At 42.3% G+C, this 11,908-nt stretch overlaps 1 protein-coding gene and 1 long non-coding RNA gene across 2 annotated transcripts; one reads left to right on the forward strand and one right to left on the reverse strand.

Annotated features, from left to right (window-relative positions):
* The first annotated feature begins 43 nt into the window (after positions 1-43).
* On the forward strand, positions 44-4,345 carry LOC125903661 (protein FAM161A-like). Its single transcript, XM_049600715.1, has 4 exons — positions 44-151; positions 828-1,105; positions 2,581-2,748; positions 2,893-4,345. Exons 1-4 carry the CDS (start codon positions 44-46, stop codon positions 3,794-3,796), a joined length of 1,458 nt encoding a protein of 485 aa, XP_049456672.1. The 3' UTR covers positions 3,797-4,345.
* On the reverse strand, positions 927-11,462 carry LOC125903664 (uncharacterized). Its single transcript, XR_007451327.1, has 3 exons — positions 11,274-11,462; positions 6,205-6,292; positions 927-1,064 (listed from the first exon to the last, which is right to left on the reverse strand). It is a non-coding gene; the product is annotated as an uncharacterized LOC125903664 (long non-coding RNA).
* Between the last annotated feature and the right edge of the window lie 446 nt (positions 11,463-11,908).

An 11,908-nucleotide genomic window follows, 5' to 3' on the forward strand; every position in this document is an offset into this window, starting at 1 on the left:
GACTTTTGTGAAGTTTTTGTTTTTTTGGAGAATAAGGAGGAAGATGACAGCGATGTACCGATCAACTTCTCTGGAAAACAAGGAATTAATGGCTCTGTATGGAGACGAGAGAGATGATTACTTTGTCAGAGATGAGGACTGCACCAGTGAGGTGAGGATTTAAGGATGCACAGTGCGTCTGTTCTAAAGATAATAAACTACATTTAAAACTGCCTGCAAAATGTGGAAAGCCTACTAGCCTTCAAAATTAATACACATTTCAAGTTAATGTAGCTGAAATGAAACATCTTCAAATTCTTCAGTGTGTGGAGTTGTATTATATTCATATCGATTATTGAGACACTGAACATGCATGCTATGGATAGATTTAATGGAAGATTTGAATGCCACATTTTATTTTTAGATGCATAAAGATGGAAATCACCTACTGTAGCTGCCTTCTGTCACCCCACATCCTTCAACCCAGGTCTTTAAAAATCTTTAGCTTTGAAATGCGACCACAGTTGTTGCATAAAAATATGCAATGCTTGCAGTGCATCCTGAGTAAAAACCACATTATGACTTTTTGTGAAATTGCTGACCTTTTTAAAAGTTTGTGTGAACCATCTACAAGGATTCATTACCTCTCCCATCATCAGTGCTTTTGCAACACCTAATCTGAGAAAAGTTAAAATACAGTAAGTCTGTGAGTATATAAATGTTTACCACAGTAAAAAGAAACATTATCAGAAATACTTTACTGATAATCAAACAGCAAAGTGCTTTTACATTATGAAACATTATGACCCTGATGCATTTATCAAACAGCACTATGTTCCACCCTTCAGGAGTACGATCAGGACTCAGAGTGCAGCGAGGACAGACAAGGTGGCAGATGCGTTCGCAGGTCTCTGTCCCTGGAGATCTACGGTCTGCAGAGGGAGCAGCACGTTTACTTCTCCAACCAGGAGTACTACAGGAGGCTGGAGGAGCTGAAGGCTGCTCACCTGAGGAACATGGCCGAGCTGGAGAGGATGTACATCAGCCAGGGCAAAGAGAGGCACGGAGAGGAGGATGACGCCAGTCTGGGGAGAAGACAGAGCAGAGAGGAAAGGCTGTCAATCAGGTTGGATATGTGTCCTATGAGACATTAACCAACAGGGACAGGGACATACATGCTCTATTTGTCTTAAGCTGCTTTTCAATAGACATGATAGCTAAAACTAAACTACTAAAACCTAAACTAGCCTAAAATTAGGGTGAATTCTGTAATAAATAATGAATAAACAGACGACAACTTTTTTTAATGTGTCTATCTGCAACATATGACTCCAGGTTCAACAGGATTTCAACAGAAACTTTTACATGAAGCCGATTAAAGGTCAGGTGTAACAATAAAACAGATACACATGGCACACAAGAAACATGGAAAGCAATCCTAACATGCATATAAACCAACTGCAAGACTGTCTAAAGCCCACAATAATTACTGAATCCTGTAGACAATCAGCATTATGAGCAAGGGAATAGGAATGTGTTTTAATATGACATCTTATTTTAACTTAACAGCTAAATGTATCAGAGCTGTGGTTCCCAACTGTTCCAGTCACGAGGTCCAGATTTCTCCTTTGTCATTAGTCATTAGTCCAAGGTCCGAACAGTTTAACACATTCAGTGTCATACTTGCATCTGGCCATGTTGTGGAGCTAGTTTGCTGTCATTGTTAAGTGACCCACCAGTTGGGAACCACTGTATTAGAAGATCTGCTTCACACTGAAATAAAGCCACTGAATTTGCTTCTATGATGACTTAAAACAAATTCAACCCACTGTTCACCTCAATGTTCAGCTGGTTTTCACCTTCAAATTACAGAAACCATGCTTACTTGGCAGTTTCCTGTCATGGCGTAAAGTGTATTTAGAGTGTGTTTTCAGGTAATTTCCAAAACTAATGTGTGATGTTATTCACAGTGGATGTTGTCTCGTGATGACAGTAACCCTGGCAGGCTAAAACAGTAACTCAGAAACTCACTTCTCCTATTCATTAGCTGTAGTCTCATGCTTTCATCACGAGTAAGGGTGTTTCAAGAGAAATCACTGACCACAACACTACGCATAATTCTGACCTTTATCTTTTTCCACATGGTGGCTGTTTTGTCGAGGGCCATTCATGCATAAAGACAGCAAAATCATAGTTTGTTTGGACGGCTTGTCTTCCACTGAATGCAGTGACTGTGTTACAGAGTTTAAAAAGGTCAAAGGTCAAGATCGGTGATCATATTCAGCTACATTCATCTACTTTTTCCAGATTAGATATAATATAGAAGTTGTATTTTTTCTGCAGCTGGCAACCTGGTCTCACTCTGAAGTCATTGAAATTCGGTGCTTGGGCAGTGATGCACAGCATCAGACACTAACGAAAAAAGCCGTCCTTTAACGTAGGCATGCTACGCAGCTGGTCGCGGTTATAGTTTAACAGCGCTCGATGGCGTCGGGGGGAAACACAGTGGGACAAGGACAAAAGTTAAGGCGGCGAGTGGGAGGGGTGGTGGATAGACTTTCACCTTTGCCATCCCTCATATATCATTTCTGCACTGTGCAGCAGCAGCGGCCCTGCCAGGAAACTCCAGAGGATCAATTCCCAGGAGGAACTGGACTTCCATGACACATCAAGCAGTTCCGACCAATCAGAGCTCTGTGCGGACAGCATGGGGGAACTGGAGCTGGACAATCCAAGAAAGACTTCTGGCCAGGACCGAACCTTTGGGAGGTTGGTGAAGTCATAGCAGACATGCTCTTAAATAGCGGTTCTTGGAGTTGAAGCCCAGATGGAGAGACAGAAAGGAAGTTAACTCTTGAAGCTTTGTTGTTGATCCTTTGTTGTCACATTTCATTCTCTTCTATTTTCTCCCAGAGACTTCCTGCTGAGCCCTGAAGAAATGACGACCCAGAAGCAGTTTCGATTCCAGCCCAAGGTCTCCTGTCCCAAACCACGGGGAAGACTGCCCCGCCAAACTGGGGTCAGGTCAAACTCCAAGGTCACTGTGCCCAAACCGTTCCAAATGATGCTGAGAGAGGAGGAGAGGAAGAGACACAAGGTGCGGACTCGCTCAGAGATCGAGCTGGAGAACATGCTGCTGAGACGGGAGCTGGAGGAGCTCCAGGAATGCCAGAAAAAGTTCAGGGCATCACCGGCACCGGCGCACATACATCTGCCTCTCTATGAAATTATCAGCCGTCGCACCGGTCAGCGATCAAACCGAAGCAGAAGCTGCAGTAATACCCGTGAGGCCAGGCGTAACCAAACCTCTGCTGCTGCTTCTGCTTCTGCTTCTGCTTCACCACAGCCTTTCCATTTCCTGGAGAGAGAGAGGAGGAAGAAGGAGGCGAAGATTGTGGCAGAGCTGGGGAAGCTGGGGCCGAAAGAGGAGCGACAGGCCTTCAAGGCCAGACCCATGCCCTGCGCGGTGTACGGCCCCAGACACAGACCAAACGTCAAGACCACAAGCCACCAGTTTCTAACCATGTGCACACTGGAGAGGGAGGCCACAGATGGCCAGAGCGATCCAAACTCAGACCTGGAGCCGGATGCGCTCCACTCCAAGTCTAACACCTCTCCTGACTCCTGTCGGGCTCAGAGATGTCTGTCGTCCAAGCCAGTGAAGAAGCAGATAGAGCTGTCGATTGAGATGGTGAAGGAGAGGGAGTGGTCCTGCAATGATGCGCTTAAAGCCACCGCGTGCAACGTCTACTCACCTCTGCAGTCAGCTGACCCCGAGGATCTGCTCTCTGACAAGAGTGACTGCATCAGTGTGTGAGAGACACACTCATAAATCAAAGACAGACAAAATAATGGAGGAAACCAGCTACTGTACATCTTAGCTAATGTTTTGTAGATTAGTTTAATTCTACAACTGAAAAGTAAAGATTTAGGTTTTGTATGTGCTGTAGCAATGTATGTTATTTACTTATTAAACTTGGTTATTTTTAAGCTCTTAAAGGTAAATGGATGGCATTAATATTGAGCTTGCATGCAAAGCACTTCACAGTTTCACTCCCATTCACAAACTCACACACACTCGTGTAAAGATAGCACTGAACAACCATGTGTTATCATCAGGAGCAATTTATGGTTCAGTCTCTGGCCCAGGGAAACTGATATGTGGACCCAAAGACTGAACCACCACAGCCTCATGTGACCTGTGGAGACTTGTGTCAATGAAATTACATCCACTGTTTCTCACCAGAACATATTGTGTGTCTTTAATTAAAGTGTTTAATGCTTTTGCTTCATCATATAACATTTGTGAAAGTGATTCTTGGAAGAATCTGAAACCTAGATTGTCTGCGTTTATGCTTGGTTGCTAGGCACGTTGCATTGCAGCACTCTTGGCACATTACTTCCACCAGCTGTCCAGGGTGGGTGAACTATAGATGTCTGTGGGAGCTGTCTCATCCGGTTTCTGACCTTTAAACTTAAGTTGCAAATACATGACACTAGAACTTCTGAAACAACGTGATTCATATCCCTATAAATATATAGTTTTATAATTAATACTATTATTGTTGTGCTACTTTATTTGGTGTACTGCTGAGAGGTGAGGTCTAAGTCAAAGAGGTGGGATTGCTTTCTGAACTGTCGTATAATGCTCAATAAACAGCGAGGCTGACTTTGGACTCAAAGGCCCCACAACAGCCCTTTAAGTGTCGTGTTGTGGGATGGTGTGAAACCACTAAAAGATCTGTGTATCCTCCTGTGTGTGCACGTCTGTGTGCGTGCCAGACACAGTTACAAAATGGGAACCTACTCTTTAAACCTCTGCTAATAGAGTGCTAATAGTGGTTAAGACCTCAGAGAAGACTAATAAATAAAAACTTTAATAACTTTAAGTGGCTATAATCAATATTTTTACAATAACAGTGCATAAAATGACAATGTGAAAACAATGTCACTATGTAAAAGGGGGTGGCTGATGAATTAGCAGGTCCCTTCAGCATTACATAGCATCACAGTGTAGCTCGTGGTTTAACTGTCGCTCTGCAACTTTATTGTTCTGGTTTATTCTCACCACATAGTGTCGTTCAAAGCCTCGGCATTCATCTATTTCAGACAAGAAGCTGTAAACCTCCCAGCACCCAGCAGCAGACAGACACAGTTACAGACTAAATAAACCACACACAAGATGGCTGAACTGCTTCTTCTTTTCATCTAATCTTTATTCAAAATCTCACAAACAACACATCTTGCTCATGGCTTCATCATGTTTGTTGTACAAAACACTACAATACACAGGTTTTTTTTAACAACACTGAATCCAGTCAGCAGCAGGGTGGATAATGTGCTGAAAAGACTCCATATATGGTCATGTCTACACACCTATCACTTGTTGACATCATGAAATGATAGGTGTGTACACATGACCATATATGGAGTCTACTCAGGACATTACCCACCCTGCTGCTGACTGGATTCAGTGCAGCTGTAGCCTTGAAAAAAAAAAACACCTGTGTATTGTATTGTTTTGTACAACAAACCTGATGTAGCCATGGTCATGGGCACACCTATCACTTGTTGACATGATGAAATAATAGGTTTGTAGCTGCAGCCTTGTAAAAAACACCTGTGTATTGTATTGTAATAGCAAACCTGATGAAGCCATGGGCGAAACATGTTGATTGTAACTTTTCAAATGAAGATTAAATCACAAGAGGAAGCAATTCAGCCCCCTTGTGTGTGGTGCATCTACTTATTTATCAACCCAATGTTTCCTGCCATCACCTGCACCAAGTTATAAGGGCTCACAGTGCTGTGCACGGGGCATGTGCTTTTAAAATGTTAAAAACTAGCTGGTGAACATAGTGGAGCATTTAGTAGTTGATAAAGAGGCAGACATTTTCCTCAGGAGGCTAATGCCAGTGGTAAAGAGAGTGACTGTTGGACTAAAACTCATCAGGGGGACAGAAATATGACTCCAAATGAATGATAATGTTGTAACTTCTTGATGTGTAAATACGCAACATTTTGCTGACAAGTAAAATTTAATGATGTGAAGTGTTTTTGCAACTTGTTTCCAGTAAACCGAAGTCTTCAAAAAAACACACACACACACACACACACACACACACACACACACACACACATATAAATTCATTTTATGCTTACATAATCTTGTATTGCTTAATTAAAACACATAAAGCACACAAGCACAACGTTTGTATGACTTACTCCTTTGTAAGAGGGTTGGTGGGGCCACGTAAGGGTCCGCTGTCTCATAATCCACCCATGACTCATGGCAGTGTGATGGCTGCTCCTCCTGGACCACAGATACAGTTGTGCTCATAAACTCCCCAGCAGTAAACTGCACTTTAAAATAAAAGCTCTGTGCCGCAAATTCACTGTACTTCAAAATAAAATGTCTTAACTTAATTTCTTGTGCAAGGCCGATGACAAACAGTACACCATCCTTACTGTGAAGCATGGAGGTGGATCTCTGATATTTGAGTGGGTGATTATAAGAAAATACTGAAGGGAGGTTGGGTTCATAAGGCTGAAAGCTGCACATGGGACATACTTGGACCTTCCAACATGGCAGTGATCCAAACCACAAGGGCACGTCAACCCTTCAGTGACTACAGCATCAAAAAGTGAAGGTTCTGGAGTGACCATGACAGTCTCCTGACCTTAAAACCATTGAGCCACTTTAGGAAGATTTCAAACTTACATGCCGGTGGATATTCTCATTTATCCAGGTCATAGTTATCTCAAAGCAATTGAATCAAACGCAACTGGACTTAGAAGACTCTTAGAAGACGTTTCACCTCTTATCCAAGAGTCTTCATCAGTTCATGCTTGTCTGACTAGGCTGGAACTAGTCTGACAAACTGGTGTGGAAAAATCCAGGTATTTAACCTCTGAGGAGGTCTACACAGGGCCAATGATGTCTTTGGTTTGTTAGTGCTCCAATGGTGTGTCAGCGACTGTGGTTGAATCTCCTGCTGCCAGTGGTCATGAGTAGTTAGAGTGCAAAATGGCCTCATGTGACTCTAACGACTAAAGACAAAACTAAGTCCAGTTGTGTTCGATTCAGTTGCCTTGAGACTCAAACTTACAGTTGCAGACCCATGCCCTGCTCAGTGTACGGCCCCAGACACAGACCAAATGCCAAGACCACAAGCCACCAGTTTCTAACCATGTGTTCACCGCAGACAGAGAGGCCACAGAGGGCCAGAGCAATCCAAACTCAGACCTGGAGCCGGACACGCTCCACTCCAAGTCTGACACCTCTATGACTCCTGTCGGCCTCAGAGATGTCCGTCCTCCAAAATGCAAACTTATCAAAGAGCTGGAGGCTTTTTGGCAAGAACAACTATCACAACAGACTGCAAACTGATGCCAAAAGGGTAAATACATACTATTAATGGCACGCAAACTTTTAACTTGGGACCATCTCAGTATTTAATAATTGCAATGTTTTGTTTAATCATCATGCTATTCTGTGATGCCTGATAATTTAATATGAATCTCTCTCTCTCTCTCTCTCTATATATATATATATACAAGAAGTCTTTTGCCTGATCACTCATGTTTTCTTTAAAGAATGGTGCACATATCAGAAATCCTGCCAGGGTGTGTGAAATTACAAGCAGAGCTGTACATACAGCTGCTCATTTATTTATTTATATATAATAGGGTTTATTCTTTTATTTATTCATTTATTTATCACGTATAAATAAGGTGTTTTTTGGGGTGGGGGGTGGGGTAGGAATAGACAGTAGACACACAGCTGTTGATCCATTTGAAATGTTATATTATCTTGTAAATAATTATAATATCAAACTTAATTTATATGGCACCTTTCAAATCAGTTACCTACAAAGTGCTGCACATTAAAACGTAACGCCTTTAAAACACTAGGAGAATAAAACAAATAAGTAAAAAGTAAAATAAAGAAGACTCACACAGACATTATATCCTCGAACTATGTCTCAAAGTCTCAAACAACGCAGAGGGTCATAAGGGACTAACAGGTCTGAATTATAATCTGGAGCTATGAACTTAAAAGTAATTAATAAGAGTTTAAAGTAAATCCTGAAACAAACAGGAGCCATTGTGAAGAGGCTAAACCGGTGTGCTGTGCTGCCGATAGGTGGAGGTAAATTGCATCAGAGAATACATACATGGTGGAGGGAGGTAAGAGCGACGCACCTCCCTGCCCCTGTTGAGAGACTAGTGGTGTGATGTGATTTCAGCCAACTACATTAGACGGACAGTGACAGCGTGCCAGCCGGGGAGTGTGGTTGTCGGGGAAGTCCATCGAATTTACGGAGATTGGAGAGAGAGTCAGCGAGAGGAGAGGCGGCACTTGATGAAGGCACATCAGTGAGGAAAGAGAGGAGAGAGCTCACACGCGCTGAGGCTCGCCGAGAGTCACGAGATCTTGTCTGTGGTGCACTTGCGGAGCGGAGAGGATGCTGCTGCATGTGTTTCACCTGCTGATTTTTGCCTGTAAGTATTATAATTTATTGCTGAATAACTAAAGTCTAACGTTAAGAGTTTGTCTGTTCATTGACTCGCAGGATTTGCTGTATGTGGTGTACTGCATCATCGCCAGTGAATCATAACCTGCTCATCACACAAAAGTTTTTTTTTTATTCCATCAGAGCGAGGGTTTATAGCTGACACACGCTTTGAGCATTTATGACGAGAAGTTACTTTATGTAATTATACATTCTTCACACACAGACCATATTGTCCTCAGGACAGAGGATAAGGAAAGCTCAACTTTATCGGTATTCGTCAGCAATAGATTTATTCATGATCATAGAATAAGTCATTATAAATCTGGATGTTTTTATTGCTGAGCCATGTTGTTACTGCAAACCACGCTGCGGATTTCCTCGACACTTGTTTCCAAACAGTGCGGACAGTGCGGGTTATTTGATAGAGTATGTAGAAATGTTTCATCATCTGGCTGCTGCTGCTGCTGCTGCTAGGCGACGTTTCCTCGTGTGCTAGTGCACGTGGATTGGGAAGCGCGGGCCATCACGTGAGCAGTAGGGACGGTCTTTCAGCTGGGAAATACCGAAACATGCGGAGGGTGCGTCTGTACTCTTTCACCGATTGGCTCCAGCAGTGGGTGAGACCAAAACTGACACACTGCGCTGTCAAGTAGTGGGTTTACAACCGTTAACTACAAGTCAGCAATATTTAACACTGTGGTCCTGGCTTGTACAGGGTCCTAATATATGTATATGGTTTTACCACTTCTTATTATGCCTTTGGCGATAGGTGCAGCTGTATAGGCATTATGTTTTCAGGTTGTCCATGTAAAGCCTTGAGGGAATTTCTTTAAATGTAGCACAAACATCCACTGCCCTGTTCGGTTCAGTTCAATCAAACTCAAGTTTGTTTGCCCCCTAAGTGCAGTTCGTTCGGGCAGGTGTGAACACAGCAATCACACTCAGGTGTGCACCAAAACAACCAGACTGAGACCTTCTTGAAGAGGTGGTCTCAGTTCAGTTACAAACCAACTCTAGTGCTGTTCGTCTGTGGTGAGAACGTGTTCCTACCTGGATCTGAACCAACTGCAGTCACATGACACATTGTTTGGGTTAAACATGAGCATGTTACAGTCCTGGAGGATTATTAATGTGCACCTCCTCCTGTACTGCCTTAATATGCACATTCAGCACATCCAATGCATCAAAACATTGTTTTCTAGTTGGAGCCGCGCCTCGTTTTCAAACTGTATGCTTTGACTAAAATGAACAATGACAGCAATATAGTCCACGATGAGCAGCGCTAAAATCAACCTGCGTAGTTGTCCCTCCATTGTGACATTAGAAAGTGTCACATTTATCTTGCAAGTGTACTCTTCTTCAACGTTTGCTTTACTTCCTGGATTTTTCCCACATGGAAATTCTGACCAATCAAGAGCAGCTTTCTCACACAAGGCATTTTATCTGGTCCGCTTGTAAATGCTAGCGTGAGAACACCAACCAACTCTAGGCAATTATACAACTTTGGAACAAAATTAGTCCCTGATTCAGACCAAAGCAAGACAACTCTAGGTCTGAAAGCACCCTTAGACTCAAGGATAAACTGATTAGATTTTGGTGGTCAAAGGTCAAGGTCACTGTGACCTTGCATCCATCTCATTCTTGTGAACACAATATCTCACAAACACCTGGGGAGAATCTGACACAAATGTCCACTTAGACTTGACAACAGTAAACTGATTAGAATTTGGTGGACAAAGGTCGTCTTATTTTCGTGAATGCAATATCTCAAGAAGGCCTTGAGGAAGTTCTCTCAAATTTGGCACAAACATCCACTTGGACTCAAGAATGAACTGATAGAATTTTGTGGTTGGATGTCAAAGGTCAGGTCTCTGTGACCTCACAAAACATGTTTTAGTCATAACTACTGAAATCATACACTTATTATGACAAAATTTCACACAAATGTCTAACAGGATAAAATTATGAAGTGATGACATTTTTTATCTAAATGGTCAAAGGTCAATTTCACAGTGACATCATTATCTCTTTGAAAACTCTTTGCGGGCCATTACTCAACACCGCATCTCAGGAACAGAAGGGGAAACATTTGATCAGGTACCGAATTGGTGACACTAATCTTGGGTGTCCTCCTTGAAACTATGCTGATTGTATAGAACTTCTGTGCTGCTGGGTTGGGGATGTGTGTGAAGCATCCATGTCTTCACAGGCATGGATGTAAACTGTAACTGCAGCTTGACTGGTTTTAGTTAATATTGTGCTTACAGAGGACAGATAACTAAGTAAAGTTAGGTCTAATTAAATTATAATGAAATAACTTACACAGGATTGTAGTACTGGTTGCTTTCTGATACTAACCCCCCCGATGGTTGTTCCACCGGTGTGTGAGTGTGTGTGTGTGTATGACAAGGAGGAACCTTGTTTGGTAGCCCTTAGTCACCAGTGTGTGAATATGTGGCTGGGCAGCTGTGGCTGCAGGTCATTCACTAATCAGAAGATCAGCAGTCCACATGCCAAAGTATCCTTGAGCCAGGTACTGAACTCCAAGTTTGTTAAAAACTGAGTAGCGGGTGGCACCTTGTAGCCTTGGCAACCAGTGTATGAATGTGTGTAGTGTAAAAAGCACTTTGCCTGTTTGGAGGACAAGAAAAGTGCTCTACAAGTGCAAGTCCATTTAATATTTCAACACCCTGTTACCAGATACTTGTAAGTTAGGCATGGCAGCCACAGTGACATACAGGGATTAAAGAAATACTTTACTAATCAGTTACTCACCCTGTGAAGTTGAATTCATGAAGAAAACTTTGTTTTTCTCTCATGCCTCCGCGGTGAACAAAGAATCCAAAAATAGTTGATGAATTGACATCATCATCAACGTGTTTAACAACACCAAAACTTTCATTATATCTCATTTATCTAGTAGTTTGCTCACTATTCCAAAACATGTTGCCCTTGTCAGCCCTTTCTGACTGGGACTGAAAGTAAAACATTTCTACACTTTCTCTTTCAGAGTTAGTCAGAAGGGCGGCGGCAAGATACAGCTATGTATTGCAAATGAGGCTTGGTTTATACTGCACAAGTTGTGTGAGAGATTGTGAACGGATTGTTTGAAGCAGTTTTTTGCTGTTTACTTAAATACATCAAGAATTTGCTCTGCTTTTGGATTCTTTGTTCGCAGTGGAGACATGCAAGACAACATTTTCTTCATGATTTCAACCTCACACAGGAACTGATATAAAAATGATCAACTGGTGGGGTGAAGTATTCCTTTATAATGCTTACCTGGTTTCAGCCAAAACAAGGTTACCAGGTTAATCCAGTATGTATCTAGAATAAACTGTAAGACAAGATCGTGTGTCTGGTAATGCATTTGTCTTTTTTGTTCTTCCCAGTTTTGCTAAAGCTTTCCA

The sequence above is a fragment of the Epinephelus fuscoguttatus genome, linkage group LG16, assembly GCF_011397635.1.
Source record: "Epinephelus fuscoguttatus linkage group LG16, E.fuscoguttatus.final_Chr_v1".
Classification (NCBI taxonomy): Eukaryota; Metazoa; Chordata; class Actinopteri; order Perciformes; family Serranidae; genus Epinephelus; species Epinephelus fuscoguttatus.

Excerpts from the sequence above, each read along its gene's own strand:
- LOC125903661 (XM_049600715.1), top strand. The coding sequence starts at position 44 with ATGACAGCGATGTACCGATCAACTTCTCTGGAAAACAAGGAATTAATG. Across the intron at positions 152-827 it reads ATGAGGACTGCACCAGTGAG|GAGTACGATCAGGACTCAGA; the intron begins GTGAGGATTTAA and ends TCCACCCTTCAG. Across the intron at positions 2,749-2,892 it reads CAGGACCGAACCTTTGGGAG|AGACTTCCTGCTGAGCCCTG; the intron begins GTTGGTGAAGTC and ends ATTTTCTCCCAG.